The sequence below is a fragment of the Leucopleurus acutus genome, assembly GCF_964270905.1.
Source record: "Leucopleurus acutus genome assembly, chromosome: 10".
NCBI classification, from domain to species: Eukaryota; Metazoa; Chordata; class Mammalia; order Artiodactyla; family Delphinidae; genus Leucopleurus; species Leucopleurus acutus.
Window position 1 is genome coordinate 83540254 of NC_139153.1, and position 23528 is coordinate 83563781.

The 23528-nt window shown below is 42.0% G+C and overlaps 3 protein-coding genes across 3 annotated transcripts; 1 reads left to right on the forward strand and 2 right to left on the reverse strand.

Moving 5' to 3' along the window:
• Positions 1 to 1051: 1051 nt before the first annotated feature.
• ZSCAN26 (zinc finger and SCAN domain containing 26) lies at positions 1052 to 11809 on the reverse strand. Its single transcript, XM_082847849.1, has 4 exons — positions 11471 to 11809; positions 6044 to 6529; positions 5618 to 5735; positions 1052 to 2183 (listed from the first exon to the last, which is right to left on the reverse strand). Exons 2-4 carry the CDS (start codon positions 6461 to 6463, stop codon positions 1282 to 1284), a joined length of 1440 nt encoding a protein of 479 aa, XP_082703975.1. The 5' UTR covers positions 6464 to 6529; positions 11471 to 11809; the 3' UTR covers positions 1052 to 1281.
• On the forward strand, positions 7601 to 8680 carry LOC309967668 (protein BEX3-like; the record flags this gene model as incomplete). The annotated part of the gene is made up of 2 exons (XM_082848435.1): positions 7601 to 7612; positions 8354 to 8680. 2 exons carry the CDS (start codon positions 7601 to 7603, stop codon positions 8678 to 8680), a joined length of 339 nt encoding a protein of 112 aa, XP_082704561.1.
• A 3959-nt stretch (positions 11810 to 15768) lies between the features above and the next one.
• On the reverse strand, positions 15769 to 16970 carry NKAPL (NFKB activating protein like; the record flags this gene model as incomplete). The annotated part of the gene is given in 5 exon segments (XM_082847851.1): positions 15769 to 15832; positions 15834 to 16385; positions 16387 to 16595; positions 16598 to 16859; positions 16861 to 16970. Coding segments are annotated over 5 exon segments (1197 nt in total).
• Between the last annotated feature and the right edge of the window lie 6558 nt (positions 16971 to 23528).

The following is a 23528-nucleotide window of genomic DNA, read 5'->3' on the forward strand; positions in this document are numbered from 1 at the left end:
GCATGTGATGGCTGGAGCTTCAGCAGCCATCAAGGATGATGACCTTAAGGAATGATGGCATGAGAGGCAGAAGCTGGGTTCCCTAGTGATGTCATGAAACCACCTTACCAGTGCTGGACTGCTGTCTCTGGCCTTTTCTATTTAAGAGAAAAACGAACTTTTATTACATCATTCCCACTTTTTTTGTTGTTTTTAAACTATACTCAGCTGAACAAAAACCTCAGCAAAATATGAGGACTCACCAGTCTTCCCACTCACGTGACAGAGTGAGAAGTACCCCAAGCAGCTACCACCAATCAGCAAGTGATGTTTATCATCCTGGTGATATATTCAGAAGTGGACTTCCCTAAGCTTAATATTCTTCATCATTACCATGACATTTTGGCATTCACAACATGAAGATCATGATCTCTTCCAAGCTGTTTTTCTGATTTGACTTTCAAGATTCCAGAACAAGCAGCATTTTAAAATTCTGTCCTCAGTATTAAAGGGAAAAAGTCCAATTTCTTTCCCCATTTTTTGAAGTTTCTATGCAGCAGCCACTATACTGACACTGGAGTTATGAAGTAAGACAGTTGCTACTTGGATTAATTCAGCCCAGTTCATTCAAATGGCTTATGAAATCTCTTCCATAGCCTAAATAAAACCTTACTCTCTAACTTGAATCAATGAGGTATTATGGCAGGGATGGGGCTGCGAAATGGTAAAATTAGATCATCTTTGCTTTCCAAAATGCTGACTGGGGGTAGGGAAGGAGAGGATAATGCTAGGGGCAGGCAGGGTAATAAAGCCAGTGGGCGAAAATGTTTACCATTAACCTGTGCTTTAAGAGACCTTTGAGTGTGATATATTTCCAAACGTCATTGGTTTTATTGTATAGGAGTCTGTTGCTGTAGCATATGCAAAAATATCAACCTGCTCTTTTTCTGTTTAAGCCTGTAAATCTGTGGACACTTGATTCATCGCTGACTTAAAGCCCTCACTCAATCATGAGGCTCTCTACTACTTGGAGATGCATAGCTATGCATTTAGCATGCTAAAGGCTCTGAGAAGTCCTGCAGTAAAGAATGCTATTTACCTTTGATCCCCCAGGGTCTAGGGTCAAATTACTGTGGCCCAAAGCTGACAACAAGGAAAACGAAGGAAAGAGAGAGGAGGCAGATAGCCTCCAACTTGGTCCCCAAGAGTTCTCTACCAGAGTTGGCTAGAGTGCCTTTCCTGAAGTGCCGGCTTTCTTGTTAATGTACTGTCTCTGATGGCCCGTAAGGAGAGGGCACCTCATCAAGCCTGTTTGTCTTTGTGGTGATATCTCTGATGTTGAAAAAGACCTGACCTCTGTCTGAAGGCTTCTCCACATTCATTACACTCGTACGGTTTTTCCTCGTTGTGGATTCTCACGTGCTGAGTAAGGTGTGAGTTTAGTCGGAAGGCTTTCTGGCATATGGTACACTTGAAAGGTTTTTCTCCAGTGTGAATCCTGTGGTGTCGAATAAGGTCTGAGGTCAAACTGAAGGCTTTCCCACACTCGTTACACTGATGGCTTTTGGAGTGGCTGTGGATTCTCTGATGGTGGGTGAGGAGTAGGGCCTGACTAAAGGTTTTCCCACACTCCTTGCACTCACAGGGCTCCTCCTGACTGTGAATTCTCTGGTGTCGATTAAGGTGAGAGCTGCGCCGAAAGTTCTTTCCACAGTGGATACACAGGTAAGGTTTCTCTCCAGTATGGATTCTGAGATGTTCCAAAAGGCCTGCATTCTGGCTAAAGACTTTTTCACACTCCTTGCACTGATAAGGCTTCTCGCCAAGATGGATTTTCTGATGTCTGACAAGGTGTGAACTTCTCTGAAAGGTTTTCCCACACTCATGACACTGATGACCCTTCTCTCTAGAGTGGATTTTCTGATGTCCAGTAAGACTAGAACTCTGACACACTTCAGATTCACAGAGCTTTTCTCCCCTGTGTGAACCTTCATGCTTAATCAGGTCTGAGTGCTGGATGAACCCCTCCCCACATTCTGAGCATTTATAGTCAGTCTTCTCCTTGGCCTTGGCCTGCTGCCTATCCAAGTTAGAGTCCTCATAATAAGCCTCTTTGCGTTCAGATATTTTCCCAGATGATTCCACTCCTCCACAGGAGTCTGTCTCTACAACCAGCTTCCCATTCTCAATCCTTGTCTCCTCACCTGAAACATTAAATATTTACCACCAGTTACTTGTTTTTTGGTGCTTAGGGAAAGGAATCTACAATTAGGAGGAAAAAAAATTGAATCAAGCCATGTGTGCAAAGTGGAAATGTTGTGGGTGCTGGTGTTTGCATAGAACATACATGGAATGATACATAAGAAACTGTTTAACAGTGGCTGCCTTTGGGGGATTATGGTGAGAGGCAACTTATTTTAAATGGTTTGAGGTTTATCATGTGATACGCACATCTATACATACATACACACAAACAGAAGTTAGCAAGCAAGCAAACTGTCATAAAGGGCATGGCTGTATGTTCTTGATAATGGCCTCATGTGGGAAATTAGAAAGCTAGGTCAACTGAGTACCCTGGGGCCAATAAGAAAGGGCTAGCACCAGAAATGAAGAAATAAACTGGAAATGAAGACATGCAGACATGGTGCCAATTTTATCATGATTAACTGCATAATCTTAGGTAATTCCTCTGGGCTCAGTCTCCTCACTAATAAATCAAAAACACTGGGCCACAAGGCCTGGAGGTTAACATGAAGTCCACAAAAATGTCTTAGCCTTTCCTGATCTCCTTGGACGGCAGTAACTGCTTTCCTGTGTGGTTCAATGGAGCTATTATATCTCAGTGCTGTAATAATTTGCTTATATGTCTGGAACATAAGACATATAAGCAAATTATAACAATGTGTGCTGAATAAAACCTTAGCTCAGACACACATGGAAGAGGGTGAGAGGGAAGAGTAGATAGGATAAGTCTTTTAAGTCCAGGAGCCTGAAAGGGGATGCAAAGTCAGAATGAGAGAGTAAAAGGGGAGATGGATGGAGAAAATAGAGGAGGGAGCATCTAAGCAGCACTCATAACAAGCAAATGAGGGTTACCCTGTGTAAGCAAGATAAAGGCAGCAGATCATTTAATGAGTGAGAGTAGATGAGAAAGTGAAGGGTGTGGGAAGGAGACATCAGGGAAAGTAAAAGCACATGTGGGAGAGGGAAGATTAAAAACATGTACTATGTGTAAAGGCCTTTTGCAAGAGGATGAAGTAGGCTCCATGGGGGAGGGAGTGAGACTTAAGGGATGAGAACAAGAGAGGTTCTTTTCCAGTGATTTTATAATGACATACACAACTAAAAGGGGAGGCAGGGGCCTCCAAAACTGAAAAACAACCTGAACTTGAATATAAAATAATGGGGCTTCCCTAGTGGCGCAGTGGTTAAGAATCCGCCTGCCAATGCAGGGGACACGGGTTCGAGCCCTGGTCCGGGAAGATCCCACATACCATGGAGCAACTAAGCCCGTGCACCACAACTACTGAGCCTGCGCTCTAGAGCCCACAAGCCACAACTACTGAGCCTGCACGCCACAACTACTGAAGCCCGCGCACCTAGAGCCTGTGCTCCGCAACAAGAGAAGCCACCGCGATGAGAAGCCCGTGCACCGTAACGAAGAGTAGCCCCCACTCGCCACAAGTAGAGAAAGCCCGCATGCAGCAACAAAGACCCAACGCAGCCAAAAGTAAATAAATAAATAAAAGAAGAATATAAAATAACATTTTCAACAGATCTAGAGGGTAAGGAACAGTTTCAAGAATCTACTACTGCTAAATCTACTTTTCATACTTAAACACCCATCACTGATTACACGGCATAAATTCATTTCTGCAAGGCTGTTTAGAAAAGGTAGGCCTCTCTCTTTCAGTGACTTTACTCAGAAAGCTTCCAGAAGAAGAGGACTTTTGAAGCAGACTCAGAAATTGAGCAGGGGGAGTAGGTAGTAGGTAAAAGGAGCCTTTAGAATTGAAATCAGCCATTCATCAAATAGACATTTACTGAAGGTCTACTCTAGTCCAGGGACAGTAGCAGACTCAGGAAACAAAACAAAGCCCATGCCCTTTTGGTCTGGTGGGAGAAAAAGAGAAGTAAACCAGCAACTCTAATATAATACGATCAGTTCCGTGGTAGGAGAAAACTTGGAGCTCTAGCAGCAGAGGTGGGGAAACTGATCCAGACTTGGAGAAATTAGGGAAGGACAAAGAAAGTGATATCTAAGCTAGGTCCTGAAGGATGAGGAGGAATTAGCCAGGGAGAGTGAGGAAAAAGTATTCCAGACAGAAGAGGAGCAAATGGGAAATGGAATGCAACTCAACATGAGGGGAACACACAGTGTGATCAGGTGGGACAAAGGGTGATTAATTAGCCCAATGTGTCTAGGACTGAGGGGTTTCCCAGCACATGCAACAGCTGGAGCTAAAAGTCTCAAGCAAATCGGAGCAAGCTGATGATGCTAGTGGACATGGGGCTGCAAGGTCTGCAAATGCCAGAACATGCCGTGTGAGGCCTTTGTTAAAGGCTATTGGGAGTCACTGAAGGTGGTGGGTTGGTTTTTATTTTTTACTTTTTATTATGGAATTTTTCAAACATCAAAAAAAAATGAAAGAATAACATTACTTAGCTCACTGAAGGGCTTTAATGAGGAGAGCAACATTAATGAATGTGTTTAAATGACAGACAATGAACAGGAGGTAATTTAACTTCAGTGGAAGCACTAAAATGACAGACAGTAAAACAAAAAGAGAAGCAGGGCTTGTATCAGACTGGAAAGAGGAGAAAATGAAAGGGATAGAAATTAGAAAGAGAAATTCAGAGTCAACGAAAATATGGTAGAGCAAAATAAAATAATTCAGGTAACATTTAGAAGTAAAAGACAGTAGTCGTTTACAATAATTTGAATGTGGTAAGAAAAAATGAGTAATGAATCATGTGGCTGGAATTCTTTGCCTTGGGTAAGAAACTAGCACTCCTTTTTTAATTCACCCCTACAGTAATGGGGAGAAGAGGAAGGTGAACGTCTACACAGGAGAAGCATTCAGTTTTAACTGAACAAAAAAAACCCCCAGGGCTTCCCTGGTGGCGCAGTGGTTGAGAGTCCGCCTGCCGATGCAGGGGACACGGGTTCATGCCCCCGTCCGGGAAGATCCCACATGCCGCAGAGCGGCTGGGCCCGTGAGCTATGGCCGCTGAGCCTGCGCGTCCGGAGCCTGTGCTCCAGCAACAGAAGAGGCCACAACAGTGAGAGGCCCACGTACCGCAAAACAAAAACAAAACAAAAAACACCCAAACTAGAAACATCCAAAAACAGAAACAAGGATTAGGGGAAAAGGAAATGTGTGGGGTGATGGAAACTTTTATATCTTGATTGTGGTGATCATTAGACAAGTACAATTATTTCATGTTTGTGAAAAGTCACTGGCCTGTACACTTACAAAGAGTGAATTTTACTGCATGTAATTTACACCTCAGTAAACCTGACTCAAAACAAGAACAAGACGCAAAATGCCAAGTGTGCTGAGCAGGGCCTCGGGTGCGGGGGTGACCATGAAGCCCACCACATCTCACATGCAGGAAGATGCAGTCTACTTCTTACCCTTCTGTCTCTTGGGCTTGGGAATTTCACCCTCAGGCTGGACCTGCTGCTTCAGCACTGCTTTCAGAGGGGCCGTCTCCTCCACAAGCATTTTCTGTTTCTTTGCCTGGTTTGGGTCCTAGGGATGATTAGGTACACGTGGGTTTAGGAGGAAACTGCTGTTCAGAAAAACACTTCTATGTTAGAAAAGAGAGCGAAGAGAAACCACAGAAGGGCAAAGAAAGAGGCTGGAGAAGCTGGAGCACACTCAGTTTCCTCCCACCAGAGACAGGTAAGGCTGAGGTAAGACCTTCAGCAATGAACAGCCAGACTGAAAAGAAACTGAACCAAAGCTTAGCGATTCTCCCACTGGTGAGCTCATGGCCACCGCTCTGGCCAGAGGTCTCAATTCCTGCTTTCCTACAAAAGAGCACATCTGACCCTTACCACCTGTTGTTCTGTTCCTCTCAGTTCTGGCTGCAAATCCTCCAGTACAACAACCACATCTTCCCCACTCTCTGGGTGATGCTCCCGCACCCGGGCCTGCAGCTCCTCGGGCAGGATGGTCAGGAGCTGCTCCAGCACCAGCAGCTCCAGGATCTGCTCCTTGGTGTGGGCGTCGGGCCGCAGCCACTGTCGGCAGAGCTCCCGGAGCCGGCTCAGCGCTTCTCGAGGTCCTGTGGTCTCTTCATAGCGCAACTGCCTGAACTGTTTGCACAGTGGCTCCTGTCCGAGGCCTGCGCCGTTTCCTTGCAGCTTGGCCCCCTGTTCCCGAGGAGAGCGGTGATCCTCCTTCACTAAGTGAAGTCCCTCCTTCTTCAGATTCAGAGGAGCCGGGGAAGGAGTGGTTACCAATGCTGTTGCCATCCCCAGCTTCAGACTGCTCTCTCTGTTCTGGAGAACTTTCTTTTGACTGCCTCCTCAGGGATACCCCTGAAAATGTAATAACAAGAATCACAGAAACAGTAATAGTATAGTAGTAGTAATGATAATAACAACAATAGCAACACCCCTTTGTTGGGTTTATACATTTCCAATAATTACTATCCTTTTTTTTTTCTCTCTGAAACAACCATACAAAATGAGAAGACTCTGTTTTACAGAAGACTACCAGCTAACATAGCAGGAATAACAGAGTTGAAAAAATCACCATTTTGTAGCCCTTGAGGAAATAACTGTTTCAATCAAGGACCACAAATGGGTGAAATCATTGGGTGAAAGGAGTAGGGGGAAAGGACAAGCTTATAGTCTCAGAGAATCACCACACTGATTGCTTATGAATTACAAGGGGAAGAATGGAGCTATCTGGCAGTCACAAACTTAATCAAATGAAACCTAGTAACACCAACAGCAAGACAACTGAGCTTGTGCCTTATCACTTAGGTAGCATTTTTACTAAAAGTGTTTAACATGAATCTAACAATGAGGAAACTTTCAGATAAATCCAGAATGTCCAGAATGCAGCTTCTCTACAATAGGCATGTACTCTTCCAAACAATCAATATCGTGAAAATAAAAAGAAGGTGTGGGGAAGGTATTTTTCTAGATTAAAGAGATACAGCAAAATGCAATGTGTGAAATTTGCTCTTAAGTTAAAAAAAAGATACAAATATGTTTTGAAGAATTCAGAAATCTGAATATGAATAATATATATATATGCAAACTATGGCCCAGCAGACCAAATAGGGCCCAAAGGCTGTTTTTGTACATAAAACTTTACTGGAATACAGCCAAACCCATTTGTTTAGATAGTGTTTACATCTGCTTTCACAATACACTGCAGGACTGAGTACTTGAACAATGGCGCACTGACCCCTGTGTAGTCAAAAATCCGTATACTACTTACTATTTCTGCCCCAAACACAAAGGAACTGGTAGATGACTAAGGGTAGGAAGCTGAAACAGCTTGGATAGGATCAGGATTCAAACTCTAGTTCTTTTGACTCCACATATTGTGATCTGTAATCAAACACAAACTTTTCCCCACACTTAAAGATCCGTAAAATGAAAACACAGGTATTGATACTATTGATATATTTATTGAAAAAATCCGCACATAAGTGGACCCATGCAGTTCAAACCCTTCTGTTCAAGGGTCAACTGTAGTTGCCATAGAGATTGTATCACCTGCAAAGCTCAAAACATTTACTATCTGGCCCTTTACAGAAAAAGTGTGTAGATCTTAAGAGTTTTCTCAGGTGGTCACGTAAGAGAATATCCTTATTCTCAGGAGATGGTACTAAAACTTATTTTCAAATGTTTTGGGGAGGGGGGATTATGGGGGGCGGTGTGTGGAGAGAGACAGAGAACACAAATGTAGCAGGAAGTTCACAGCTGCTGCTATATGAGGGGTATATTGTATTAATTGTACCACTCTTTCAAATTTTCGGTAGATTTGAAAATTCTCCAAATGTTGAGAGGGGAAAAAAGACACAAAATGAGTAAAACTGCTTGTAGGTTCATTAATTAAAGCCAGTTTCAGAATTAACTAAAAGAATATATGGATATTCATAACTCATCTCATTTACAGATTGTCTACAATGTGCCAGACTCTCTTAGTTGCTGAGACACAGAGATAAAAGAACTCCTTGGCCTTTACAGCTCTCTGCTCCGTAAGAAATCTCAAGTGAATTAGCAGGTCAGAAAAGGCTTTCTGAAGCCCCCTGCCCCCACCCCGGCCCCTTGCAGGTCTGCGGGACTAAGCATCTAGGAGGCGCACTCGTGGCAAGAATCAAGAGCAGGAGGCAGCGAGGATAGGTCCAGGAAAACGGAGAAGTGGAGCAGCCTGTGCAGAATGCAGAGCAAGACCGCCCTTTGGGAGGGGGCGAAGGCCACCAGCCAGCAGGAAATAATAGACAGGGACAGGCTCGCCGACTTGCCCCTAATTTCCCATGGGCCATACCCAAGAGGCAGGTCAACGATGGGATGGGTGGAGATGGAGATGATATGGAAATGTTCATGGAGGAGATGAGAGAAATCAGGAGAAAACTTAGGGAGCTGCAGTTGAGGAACTGTCTGCGTATCCTTATAGGGGAGCTCTCTAATCACCATGACCATCATCATGAATTTTGCCTTATGCCTTGACTCCTGCCATTTTCCACGAGATTAATACTGTGATTCCCATTTTCATTCTCCTTTTCCTTACATTTTCCTGATATGCCTTTACTGATCCGTTTGCTGTGAACCTTATGTAATTTCCATGTGTCAGGTGGGTTCTGTGTTACCAGCTTCTCACTGGAGGTTGCCTGGGCACCCAATCTAAGTTTCTGTCAACAGTAGAGTTTCACCCATTTGCATGGGAAAATGTAAAGCTAATAAAGCAATTAAATAGCAAAAAAAAAAAAAAAAAGAAAGAAAGAAAGAAAGAAAGAAAAGTTTTCTGGAGGTGAGTCCTTCTGACTCTTACAAGACAAGTGAAAGTTAGGCAAGAAAATCGGGAAAGGGTTTTTCAGACAGAAAAGTCTGAGCACAGAACTGTTGGAAAACCTCACATGTTCAGGGTAGTTGTTAGTTACAGCTGGGAAAAGGCTAAGTGGGCTGGAACCCTGGGAAACACCTACATGTAAGGAAGAGAAGTAAGAAGGAACAACTGCAGAGGTAGGAAAACAAGGACAGTAGTATCTAGAAGGCCAAGGGGATCTGTTTCTGTAAGTGTGAAGTGATGGAAAGAGCCTGGGCCTCAGACAGGCCTGGGTTCTAGTCTAGCTCTGTCACTTACACTGTTTGTTTACTCATTTGTAAAATGAAGGTAATATCTAATTCACAGAGATGTTTTGAGGTAAATGAGATAATAATTGTAAAGAATAGTAACTAAATAGTGGTACAGCTCTTTTAGAATTTGTTTAGCAGGTTTTCTGGTCCGCACTGGAACATCCCCCCACCCCCAGAAAAAGAATAGCAACTGACTGATTTATAACTGGAATTATAAAGAGGCAGTGTTCGAGAGTGAAATGTTATAGGAAGGTGCGTTCACCTACGAACTGACATATGCACTTAATTAAAAAACAAAGAGGTCATTGTGACCTCTGTGAAGGCAATTCTGGTCATGGGATAGGGAGGACAGTCACCTTGCCACAGGAGAATGAGAAAATGGCAAGAGTAAGCAAAAATTACTTTCAAAAAATAGGACATTGAAAGGAAGGAGAGAAATAGGACATAAGATAGGAGGGGGTAATGTAGAGGACAGGTATGTCTGTAAGTTCAATTACTATCTTTATGCTGATGACTTCTTTATTTTTCAGCCCAGATACCTCAAGAGTGCCAGATCTATATTTCCTTCTGGCTATCTGGTTTCTGGATACCTTACAAAAGCCTTTCAAACCCAACATGTCAAAACTGAACTCAGAGAATTCCACCATCGTCCTTTGAAACAGGCTCTTGGTATGTGTAGAGTGAGCATTCTTGATTTTGACAACTCTTGAGTGACTCTAGAAATCAGTGACTAGTGTCTGCCAATTGCTGGCACACACTTCTGAACCAATATGCGTGAGGCTCAGTTAGTGGCTGCGGCCAGTTAGGTTCCAAATTCCAAATATATAACAGCTAGCTGAAAAATATCACCCAGCTGTTATATATTCCTGGATGTGTATTAGAGTAGCACTCCCAGCTGATATTTTTCTGTCAAAAATGGACTTATAATTCAAAAAGCCAATCCTACTGCAGTTGACCCTTGAACAACACAAGTTTGAACTGCGCAGGTCCACTTATACTGATACATGGATTTTTTTTTTTTTCCAATAAATAGGCTGAATCTGCAGTTGGCTGAATCTGCAGTTGGCTGAATCTGCGATGCGGCCTTGTGAATACAGAGGACTGACTGTAAAGTTATACTCAGATTTTCGACTGCACTGGGGGTAGGAGCCCTTAACCCCGGCATTGTTCAAGGGGCAATGGAACTCTTAATGAAACTGAAAAAAAAAGTCTGCGAAAGTAATGATTCTTAGACAGAAAATAAAAATGGTTAATTTTATGTGACAACCTGACTGGGCCACCGAGTACCCAGATATTTGGCCAAACATTACTCTCGTGTTTCTGTAAAGGCGTTTTTGGATGAGATTAACATTTAAATCAGTCGACTGAGTAAAGCAGATCGCTCTCATTAATGTGAGTGGGCTTCATCCAATCAGCTGAAGGCCAGAATAGAAAAAAAAAAAAAAAAAAAAAAGGCTGACTTTCCCCAAGTAAGAGAGAATTCTCCCTGCCTGACAGCCTTCAAACTGGGACCGGCTTTTTTCCTGCCTTCCTACAGTCTGTTCTCATCATGAGTTCCCAGCTGTCGATGCTTTAAAACATGTCAGCTGTTTTTCCTTTGCTTAAAATTTTCCGACAACTCTTCACGCCAAGAAATGACCAAATTCCTTACACAATACAATGCCCACTTTTTCTACAGGCCTCCTCCCACCCCCCAATCTTTCTGATATCATCTTCTACACACTTCCCCCATGTTCACTGCGCTCCAACCACGCTGATCTCCCTGCTATTCCTCGAACATGTTAAGCAAGCTCCCGCTTTAGGGCCTTTGCACTTGCTGTTCCCCCCTGCTTAGAAAATTCGTATCCCCAAAGGCCACACAGATCTTTTAACCTCCCTCAGGTTTCTGCTCAAATGTTACCAAGGTTTACCTTTAATAGGTATTTAAAATTGAGCTTAGTGGATGAAAAATATGCAGCAGAAGGTTGTGCCCCAATAACTAGATCCACAGCATCATTCCCCTCCTAGGGCCCAGGACTGACATCTCTCGCCCGCCCCCGCCCCAAGTCCACACGGCCTCTCTGTCGGGTAAGGCTTCCCTGCACTTCCACCCTCAGGGAATCAGTTAATCCCCAGCCCACGGGCTGCAGTTCCTCCCCAAGCTGGGGTACAGTCACCACTCACCGCTCCAACGACCGGCAGGAAGGGCCAAACGCTGTCAAGCCCCGTCTTAGCTCTTTGCTGATCTCCGACTCTCGCTCCGCGGTTCACTTTAGCGTCGCTCTAGGACTGCGGGAGGACCGCGGCTCGATGGCCTTCTGCTCCCGCCTCGCAGGAGGCGGCCAAGCTCCCAACGGTTGGCTGAACGTTCTCCAAGCGCCGCAGCTGAGAGGGGCGTCCCGTTGTGCGCTTACTGTTTTTTCATTTTTTAAGCCGAAATTTATTTTATTCATGTAAAAAACGGGCCAGCTCACTTTACTGTTATCACAAGCAGCTGGCGTTCCACTTTGCTTACTCACGTAATTAAAACACGGACACATATATTACCATGTCTTCCCAATTTAAAATGTCATCAAATACAGTGGAAAAAATAAATGTCGAAGTATTTTGAAGATTAAATTGAACAATGAACGTATATTTGTATTGAAGGGTTTAAGGTAATAAAAAATTCAGAATTGTTACAAAATGCAAGTTCGTGAGCTGGACGAACAGTGAGGCCAAACCAACCAAAACGTCGGAGTCTGGAACAGAGAAAGGTTTATTGCAGGACCAAGCAAGGAGAACGCGTGGTCCGTGCTCAAAACACCCCCAACTCCCCAAAGGTTTTCAGCAAAGCATTTTTTTAAAAGCCAGGTGACGGTGGTCAAGCTCCTGCACACTTCTCTGATTGGTTGGTATTGCGGTAACAAGGCGGTTAACATTATCAGTTCTTAGGAGCCTGTAGGTCTGGGGGCTCATGATCATCAAGTAGTTAATTTCTTCCATTTGGTGGTAATTTTAGCATCTGTAAAACAACTCAGGAAGAATGCATCAGATACTATTATCTATGTCTCTACTTCAGAGAGGAGCCACAGCAGAGGATATGGGAGAGGTGTCTGTCCTGGGGAGGCCCCATAGGGTCCTGCTCAGTTACAGTCTATTACTATGGGAGAGAATAATCAACGATTATTCTCTGCAATGTATGGGGGTGAGGGGGTGGTGCAGGGGATCATATATCACTACAAAAATAAATTCTGCAGAAGAAAACAAATATTCCCTCTCTTGCCCACCTCATCACAGACTGTATTTTTATAGTCTGTGAACAAAATAAACCCTTTAAAAAACCTGAACAAACTTTGGTTTCATCATTGATAATTTTGAAACAAATATCATACTAACCATGGTTTTATGACATAATTCATATTGTTTCAAGCCTGAAATTTTCATAACAGGAAAGAAAAAAAAATTCTATCATCAGGAGAGTTATCTTCTCCTTGAGGGTCAGAGCTCGAAAATATCTTTTAAAAGTTAAAGTAGGGCTTCCCTGGTGGCACATGCCGCGGAGCGGCTGGGCCCGTGAGCCATGGTCTCTGAGCCGGCGCGTCCGGAGCCTGTTCTCCGCAACGGGAGAGGCCACAACAGTGAGAGGCCCGAGTACCACCAAAAAAAAAAAAAAAAAATTAAAGTAAAATATATTTACTTAAAAGCTTTTTCTGGGTTTCCCTGGTGGCGCAGTGGTTGCGAGTCCGCCTGCCGATGCAGAAGACACGGGTTCGTGACCCGGTCTGCAACGATCCCACATGCCGCGGAGCGGCTGGGCCCGTGAGCCACGGCCGCTGAGCCTGCGCATCCGGAGCCTGTGCTGCGCAACGGGAGAGACCACAACAGTGAGAGGCCCGCGTACCACACAAAAAAAACAAAAAACAAACTTTTCCTTAGGCTAACAAATCTAGTCAATGCAAATATTTTACTAATTAGAAGTTAATATTCTGTCCTGAAGGGAAAACATACAACTGATTTTTCAAATTTATAAATTAGTGCTTTCCCCCCCAAAAATTATGCAAGGAGTAAACATAAATTTTAATTTTAAAAGGGAGTAAATGTATTCTAATTCATTTACCCCCTTTCAAACTCCCTACCATGGCTGGCTTCTTAAATGCAACTCATATTATCAAGGCTGAGATTATTGGCATTGCATTGTTTATCCCATGAAAATAAATACACTTAATGTAGCTTGACAAACAAGAGTTTTTCAACAAAAATTCAAGGTGTGCATTTTTATGTAGTCTGTTTGTATCTTTTGGAAGGGGTAGAGGTAGATAAGGTGAGAACAAATCAAAATGCAATTTTTACCAGGACAGAGCTACATTTCACTAATAATACAAATCAATTTTCGAACTTGAGATTTTCATTTTCCAGGATTATCCTCATTTTTGTAAACAAAACTGTCGTCTATATGTTTCCATCAGGTCCATTCATAGGATATTTAAAATAAAAGCTTCCTTTTCTATATGATCAGAGGCACTGTTGCATTACAGCCATGAGTTACAAGTATCCCAGTAGCATGTAAAATTCTTTGATGGCAGGGATCAAGCCTAACTTGCTGTTTGGTTTATCCCTAATATCTGCTATAGTGCCTAGCACATAGAAAGCACTTATCTTCCCTTTGATTTAATAATTCCACTTCTAGATGGCCATTTTTAGATGACCCAAAGGACTTTTGACCCAGTAATTAATTCTATTTCTAGATGAGTATGCTACAGATAATACTCTCATACATCCACAAAGATTTTCACTGCAAGTATTGTATAATACCAAAATACAGAAAACATCTTAAACATTGGATAAAACATGGTTCTTCCATACAATAGAATATTATAAAGTCATTAAAAAGAGATAGATTTACATGCATTGATATAAAATATCTCCTATATATTGTTTAGTGAAAAAAGCAAGGTATAGATCCATCTGTATAGTGTGGTATGGTTTGTTTCTAAAAATGGAAATATACATATGTAACAAGGCGGCTTTCACCCAACTCTCTCTGGGGAAAATCTCAAGCTAGTGTGGTCCAGTGTCAATCAAGTCACATACTGGGGTAAAAGTGCCCTTCTACATCACTCTGCCCTGCCAGATTCTAGAACTGCACTCCTTCTCCTTCAGCTCTGTGGGGTTACCAGGGTCTTGAGCCTTGAAAAGGGGCTTATCCAAATTAGTTTGGTTAGCGCTGAAGTCTCAGAGTTCAGGAAGGTGTCACTGGATGACAACAAAAGCCTTACCACAGAACATGAGTGGAGCTCACTCTAAAAGTCTTTTCCAGCATTGGTGCTAGCCAGTCTCTCAATGCTAACTCTCTTGTCCACCTGGTCCCACCTGATCTGATCTCCTTTTCATGAGCTCCTCCTTTATTCTCATTTTGTTCTTTCTCCTCCTAGTCTAGCTGGTGCCTAATCTACTCTTTGGAATACTCAAGCACTCTGGATCGTTATCTTTTTTATGTCTATTTTTACGGATAAATCCTATCACCCCTTCAATCAGGTACTCGGCTTCTAAGTCAAAAGCCAAGCTTTTCTTCAAGAAAACTTTGGCTTTCAGCACCTGTACTCTCTAGTCTATATTTTAAAAAAAATCATTCAAAACTGTAGTGGGCATTTGTTGGTTGCCTACCCCCCCTTCCCAACATTACTCTGATTTTCACTCAGGTATCCATTCCTTGCCCATGTAGCCCATTAGGGTGACAAAACCTGCAGATTCAGGAGTAGGCCATTCTATTTCCCTTGCAACAATTCCTTTTGTGAGGAAGGGCATGTGACCTAAGCTAATCTAATTAGGCTGCATCTCAGTATTCTTGTTTGGAATGCCAGGACAAAAATGTTCTCTCTTCATAGGTGTACCAGGAAAATACATAACCAAACTCGGGAGCTTTGGCAGCCTTTTCGTTATTTAAGGGAAACCAGCCTGAAGAGGAAAATGAGCCAATAAACCCCTACTTTTTAACTCAGTGTTAAATGGAAACCAGAAATATACACTCAATTGAATCCTTTGTTCTTTCTGCGGTTCTTCTGGTTCTCCCTGGGGTAAATGAACGGCTCCATGAGGCAATGAAGCCCTCAAAGAGAGAAAAGTCAGAGCAACGGGGAAAAAAACAAAAAACCCTTCAGGTTAATAGATCCAATTTTTAGCCTGCAACATACATGCTTGTATATACACGGAACTTATGGACAGATATAGAAGATTCCAAAAAGAGATTTCTTTGGGGAGAAGGATCAGGGGCTGGGGTAAAAGACTTACATTTTACTGACTTTCCTCCTGTAGTGTTTGAATATTTTTAAAAACGTGCACATTTTACTTTTAAAATTAAAAATAACAAAAAATAAATTGCTAAAGAGATCTCAAAAAGCAGTTTTTTCTTGAGGAACTTATAGTAGGTACAGCAGCATCATAAAGCCTTTTAATTTTGGTCAGATAAAATTCTTAAAAGTCCAGCTATAGAACAGAAGTTCTTATTTGTCATCTTTCCTTTTTGTCTTTCGGTACACCATCTCTCTGAAACTAGCTAGAATCTTATTCTCTCTTCCGTCTTTCTTCTTGGTTAAAGGATGCAAGGGCTCTCTTCTCATCAGCACTATAGATCTGGTTCTCTTTACACAGTCGCACAGCCTCCATTCTGCAATGCCTGCTACCACTCATAACATAACCTAAGCATTCAAAAGAAGCAATCTCTTCACTTCTCAGCCCAATTTCACCTATTCGTGGGTTATGCTTTCCAGCTTTTACATACTCAGCCATAGCTGCACCTTCACCTGGAAGCAGAGCATGGCCGTAGTTCAAAGCTTCCTCATCTTGAGAGGTGTGTATTATAGGTGCCTCTGGACCTATTAGAGCCATGTTATCTGCAATCTTTGACTGCTCAATCCAGATATCTTCTGGCAACTCCCCTTCTGAATCCTTACAGCTTTTGACACTGGATTCTTTTTTAGTCTTCTTCGTCTTTTTCTTGGGCTTTTTAGCTCTGTGCTTTTTCTTCTCTTTCTTCTTGGCTTTTGTTGCTCTCTTTTTATCATCATCAGAGCTAGTGTCATAGTCTGAATTACTGTCGCTATTATAAGAATATTTCCTGTTTTCCTTTGGACTTTTTCTTTCTTTTCTTATTTTTTGAACGACTGGCCTTTTTCCTTTTTTCTTCGGAGCGGGAACGTGAACTGCTGTTCTTCTTAGTCTTTACCTCTTCATCCTCAACTGGGGTGCGTTCACCAGAATCTGGCTCAGGAAACTCTGGAGACAGCCCCCACACCTCAGGTGCTCCCAACTCCCCAGTCCTTTCTCTTTCAGCTTCCCCTGACGATAGCTCTCCTCCTTCTCCTTCTCATAGTCTTCCGCCCACTGCCTGTCGCCCGCATAGTGGTGGTGATGGTAGCAGTATCCGCCATAGTAGACAGAAGAGGACGAGAAAGCGTAGTTGCGGAGCCCGGTGGGCCGCTCCCGAGATCCAGAGCGGCTAAAGGTACAAGGAGCGCCGACGCCCGACCCACCCCACTGAGGCCTGAGGCCCTCGCGGCCGCGGGAGTGCGAGTGGGATTGGGAACGGCTGCCCCCACGGGGATGGTCTGGTCTGCACGGAAGGCAGGCTCCCCGACGAGCTGCGTCGCCGTCTCCTAGAGGCTGGGGTATCCTCGGGGTAGCGCGACCGGGACACTGGCACCATGAGCCGCACTTTCACAAGCGCAGTTACTACAAAGACCGGGACTGACGGCGATTCCCGACCACGCAAGCGCTCTAGCAACGGTCCGGCGCACGACTTCCGCTTCCGGCGCTTGCCAGAAGAAAACCCAATCAGCATGTGGGCTGTGAGGCCACTGTTTTGGTTGAGGCTGCGTGGTGGCCTCTTCGCAAGAGCGGATAAAGGGGGCGTGGCCGCGCCTGTTGTCAGGATTTACATTCCCCATCCTGAGCCCCGTGGGAACGTTAAAAGAGGAATTCGCATCAATGAATCACTCTACTGTTCAAACACTCCCTTCTCTACATGGTTACTTGCCGTTAAGCATCTTGATACCCTCTCTCCTATCATTCTCACTTCCGCCCTCTTTATCTTTACCCCTTGGTGAAGTTTCCCTACTTCTCACGCTCCTCTTGTTAACTCCTTAAAAAGGACCTTGTCTACCATCTTCATGGCAGAGATACGTTTACGTTTATTAATGACTACCAAATCCCACTTGGAAGCAAGACCCAGAACTTATTTTAAAATCAAAGTTTGAGCTCAGCCTGAGTTAAGTGAGGACTGGAGTCATGATTTGTATTCTTAAATTCGCAAAACACAGGGAAGCATCTAACCCAGGCTTGTAGATGTCTCCTTATCTAGTTGAGCTTTTCAGAAACTGTTGTTTGGGAACCACGTTCTGCACACACTTTGTTCACTCTCTAAAATGGCAAACATTTCATGCAAGATTACTTCCCCTGGATCTTAAATGTGCATAGACATTACCGTCATCTTGGTTCTCTCTAGTTAAGTTGACCTGCTCAGTTAGTTGACAGACTTGGAAAGTGACAGAAAAGTTAAGTCAGAACTTAGGAATGGTGCTTTCCTGATGCTAGGCGTCTAAATGAATAAAATGGAGAAATTAAATAGAACCAAATGAGGTCATTTGATCTAAGTAAAATTTTAGTAATGTGATTGAAGGAGACAAGGACTGGCATGGTGCCCTGCCATAAACTATGCTACCTTAGGAACTGGCAAATAGGAGGGAGTATTAAAAATGAATGGTCACATGTATGGTGAAAATATCACAATAGATAAAGTATTACAGATTCTCTGTAAGTAAAAATGTCATATTATATGTAAAAAAATATTCTTTTGGATAAAATTAAGCCACTTAGTATTAGATGGGGTTTTCAAATATTGATTGATTGATGGAAAATCTCTTTCAGATAATATATGGGAAAATTAGTTTTAGAATATAGTTTTGTTCCTTCAGAAAACTATTATCTAGAACAGGGATTAGCAAACTTTTTCTGTAAAAGGCCAATAGTAAATATTTTAGACTTTGTGGACCAAGAGACAAAATTGAGGATATTACATATGCACTTATATAATAAGACAGAAAACAAATTTCCACACATTTTTATTAATGAAATATAATTATCTTATTCAAACTATAATAATTGAGTACAATTTTTCGTAATACAGGTCTTCTGATGGGAAGAATGAAAAAAATTTTTTGAGAAAATAACATTTTGCTTAATTGGGGTGCTGCCATTGCAGAGCAAAAGCAGCGCCATAGACAATATGATCACATTTATAAACTAACTCCAGAGTGAATTTTTCTAATGATGACAGAGGCCCAAACATGGAGAGAGAGCTTTTCTCTACATTTCATTTTAAGGGGCTTTTTTTCCCATTAAGAAGGAATGTTACCTTTTAAGGAGTACCTTGTTGGTGCTAGAATGTTTCTCTTTATGGTTGAACAGGTATTTCTGCTGATGGGGAGGTTTGGTTGATGCATAATGCAGATACACAATGCACAGTAGAGGAAAGAGAGGAGGCCAAAGGGCAGAGAAAAAAAAAATTATTTTTCTTTTGGCCACACCACGCGGCATGCGGGATCTTAGTTCCCCGACCAGGGATTGAACCCAGGCCCCCTGCAGTGGAAATGCAGAGTCTTAACCACTGGACTGCCAGGGAAGTCCCCAGAGAAAATTTTTTATGTTTAAGTTTTCCTTGTCTTGCCATAAAATATGAATTTTATTTCACAAATAATACAAAAGAACAAGCTGGATCAATTTCCAGATTCACTCATTTAATAGGAACTCTGCTAGGGGCTAAGGATGCTCTGGTAAGCCTGTCCTTTATCTCACACATATGTCTCAGCCCTTCTATACCCCCTGCTGTAGCGGGTCTGAAAGACTACAAACTTCATTTCCGAGGATCCCAATGCTGATGGGCAGAATTGGTGAGGAACAGAGGGAAGAAAACGGTTAAAAGTTTTAACACTTTAGTTAATACCTGAAACTATAGTTATTTTCTGACAGCTTGGAAATTATGCAATGTGTTAGCTGTTTAAGAATTCGCTCAGATGAAAGGAATAATCACATGGTTTATTACTATTATACAAATAAGTTACATTAGGGTTGTTCAGATTTTTTTTTTCCTAGACCCTTAAAAATCTTGAAGTAGCTTAGAAATTTGAATAAAAATGGGAATTTGGAAAGTTGTGCAGAGGATTTTGGATGACAACCCAATTCCTAGTAAACAAAATACATGGAACAGGCAGGAATATATCACAGTATTCAGCCATTAATTGGGAAAGGAGACCAGGAGCACTTGCTATGTTCAAATTCCAAGGTCTTAGATTGATGTGGTAAATAGAAAGGACTTGCTAATGCTACAGACAAAGTGAGAAATGTGGGTAGATGCAGAAATAAAAGGATATTTCTACAATAAAATGTTATGTTAACAAAAAAAGTCCACAGGAAAGTAGTCATCCCCAGATATTTCTGTAGCAGCAACTCCATTTAAAACGTACAAAACAAAAACAAAAACAAAAAAACCGTACAAAACAGGTACCACATCTACAGAGCTGACTGAAAAAAAGTTCCTGCATTTGAATTCGTCAGACCCAATTTTAGCTATCACAAGGAGTAACAAAAGATAGACTAAAAAGTGTGTTTAGAGAAAAGTAGATAAATTTACTGAGTAAAGTTCTCATTATGAATAATTGAGATGGAACCACACAGATGATTTGGGACATCACTACAAGATAAGATCAACACTGTCACACGCTTGTGTCAGGACACTTTTTTTAGAGAGCCTTTACTATTAAACAATTGTCATTCCAATATATAGAGGTTTTGGCTAACAAAGTGTTTAACCTCCATTTCTCTATCAATATTAACGTTTTCAGATTATTTATCCAGCACTTCTTATTCGTATGAGCAGATCCTCACAAGCCTGTGAGGTAAGTTGGCACTCCTACTATTTTTTTTCCCACTAAAGGAGGAGGAAGAGGGACTTCCCTGGTGGCGCAGTGGTTAAGAATCCGCCTGCCAATGAAGGGGACATGGGAAGATCCCACGTGCCCCGGAGCAACTAAGCCCGTGTGCTACAACTACTGAGCCTATGCTCTAGAGCCCGTGAGCCACTACTACTGAGCCCCTGCACCATAACTGAAGCCCGGGCGCCTAGAGCCCATGCTCTGCAACAAGAGAAGCCACCACGATGAGAAGCCCATGCACCGCAACAAAGAGTAGCCCCCGCTCACCCGCAAGTAGAGTAAGCCCGTGCGCAGCAACGAAGACCAACGCAGCCGGAGAAGGAAAAGAAACAGAATCTTTTGCAGGAATACACACATCTTTACCGAAATTAAGAACCCATCTAGGAGGGCTATTCATCAAAAATCTCTTTTTCTACCCAAGTAGAAAAAATAGCTATAATTAGTTACTTATTAATGAAAAGGAAGAAGAAAGAAAATGGGGGATTTCAGCATTGTTTCAATTGCAGAAGTGAAGTATTGGATTGGCCAAAAACTTCCAAAACCCCAATGAACTTTTTGGCCAATCCAACAGAATGGCTAATTGACACTAAAATTCCTAAATACAATTTTTAAAAGCATGAAAAGTGACGTTTTATTCCACTTTATATACTGCTTATATCTAACTAAGCAGCTTATTTTATGGGGTCTAATTTCATCTGAAAATAATTTTTTTGACCATCCTTTTAAATAGGCTAGAGTTAAACCCATTTTATAATTCACTTATTTATAAACACACATTTGTTATATACAAAAGTGGGGTGTCTAAAAGCCTATCAGCAAAGTAACTTTTTAATCTGAAATTATACAATAATGCCAGATAGTTTCCTAAATAATATTTTTATCATAAAATGTCAGTGGCTCCCCAGTGTTACTGAATAAAATTTCAACCCCTTGCTCTGGCATTGAAGGCCGCTACAATGTATGTATCTCTTCAAACTTGCCTTAGTTACTAAATTTGACAAACTCCTTTAGTCTTTTCAGCTAACATGTCACCCTGTCCATGCAATAGCACACAGCCAGAAGTAACCTTTCCCTCCTCTGAACTTCCACAGCATTCAGTTCACCACTCACAGGTTATTTACCATGGCACTGTCTGATTTTTATGTGCAAGTCTTATCAATATTACTATACTGAAAGCTTAAGCCCAAGTATGTATGCATGTGTGTGTGTATGCTTTATCGCTTTCATTGTCAGGCATAGTAGGCACTCAAAAGTATTTTTCTATAATCTTTCCTTCCTCTATGGAGAAGTTTTTTAGGTTTGGAAGGAGCAGAAAGAGTGAAAGGAGGTGCAGTGGTCCTTTGTTGATCTCAATAAATTATACTTATTAAGTGTATAATGTTTTCTGGTTTGTAAAAGGCTTTATATGTATCTCTTTACATGACATAAGAAACAAACACCAAAGAAAAATGAACAATGTTTAAGATCAGGGCTATTAGCAAATATTTAGGAAAAATAAAGACAAGGAGACAAGAGGAAATGGCTAGCTTTGCGGAGGTAACAAAAATACAGTTAATTTAAAAGGAAATTTTAAAAGGCTAGAAAAGATTAACTGGAGGACGTCTACAGGATTTTAGAACACTAAAGTTTTAAATTATACTGCAACAAGGGGATAATGAAGGCAATGAAAGATTGTAGGGAAATGATAAAGGAAGAGCCCCACCGTTTGCAAAGTCCCTAGTCAGCCAGGGGTACTTCAGAGAAGGAATCCAGCAAGGGTACTTGAGAACAGAAGAAAACGCTATGCTGGGGACGATTTCCTCAGAGGCAGAACCCATTCTTGTTAAAGCTGGAAGCTGGGGACGGGCACTCAGGCACCTACGAAGAAGGTAGCAGTCTCTGAAGAACTTAGCAGAAGGTGATCTGGGTGAAAACAGGAGATATCATGAAATTCTTGAGAGTCTTGACTTCACAGGTTGATACTTTGAATGTTGTGGAATCATTTTGGTCAGATACCCAGGACTCCCAATGTGTTTCTGAAAAGATACATTTTTTCCTACTGCCCATACTTGGGTCTCTATCAACATTGGCTGCCTCTGACCCAATCTCCCTCTCCCCAACCACAGGGCAGTTTTAAAAACATGAACAATACTTGTTATAAACGTTTGGTGTGAATCCTCTGACCTGGAGGGAGTTTAAGCTTAGCTGGCATGAGCCTTCATGCACACTTGGCTTTAAGTTGGGAGAGAGGGATATGGATGGTGTCTTGGCACTTGGTTAGGCCCAAGATAACCGAAAGGTGAGAAACAGGCTGTTGAGGATCATAGGATTTTTTTTTTTCTTACTTTTTAAATTTTTTTGGCTGCACAGCCTGTGGGATTTTAGTTCCCAAACTAAGAATTGAACCTGGGCCCTCAGCAGTGGCAGTGTGAAGTCCTAACCACTGGACAGCCAGGGAATTCTCGCATCAAAGGATTTTCATCAAGATTCATAATAGTTTTGATCTGACTTGATAAATTGATTTTTATTTACCTGAATGTGAAAGATTTCCCCCTAAAGAGTAGCAAAATTAATATTAACTAATGTAGTTAACGTTGACTATAGACTGGAATTGTATAGATGGAGCAGTCTCACAATGTCTTAATGATAAAGAAGCTGTTTAAGGCATTCTTACTATAACTACTATGCTGGTGAAGAAATATGGATTCCTCCACCCCAACTCTGACAATCTTACATATTTGACGATAAATATACTAGAATCCGAATCTAGATAAATATTCTAGACCCAGAATCTAGAACCTCAGAGAATTAGACGAACACAAATGGCCTTAGATAGTCCTCAGAAATCTAGACAACATTAGATTTTCAGAGCTATGAAGGTCGTTTCACTGGTATATTTAATAAATGTTTATAGCACCTGTATGCAAGGCACAATGGGGGTATAAGACATCATTGATCCAACCAACTGGTGAGGAATTCATTATAGGCAAAATGAACAGTCAGAGCAGCAGCCCCCCAAATCAGAGCCATCCACCCAGGAGATGTCATAAAGTGCTGGCCGGGGGTGATTAATTAGCCAGTCTAGAAGCCCATTTAAGTCTAAAAGGTGAGAATCATTTCAGGTCTGACCTCTTCCAGACAACTCTCCCACAGCCTCTTATCAAACAAGTTGTTTTTTTTTTTTCAATCACCTTCTAAGATGTAGAAGATAATTCACCTCAGCCAGTCTCTATTTGATGTGTGGGAGTAAATAAAGCCCAGCTCACAATTTTCTAGTCAGCAAGGGCTCCAGGGTG

Coding starts and splice junctions, on each gene's coding strand:
- ZSCAN26 (XM_082847849.1), bottom strand. CDS start 6,463: ATGGCAACAGCATTGGTAACCACTCCTTCCCCGGCTCCTCTGAATCTG. Junction 5,736..6,043: donor GAGGAACAGAACAACAGGTG/GTAAGGGTCAGA, acceptor AATCATCCCTAG/GACCCAAACCAGGCAAAGAA. Junction 2,184..5,617: donor CAAGCCCAAGAGACAGAAGG/GTAAGAAGTAGA, acceptor TTAATGTTTCAG/GTGAGGAGACAAGGATTGAG.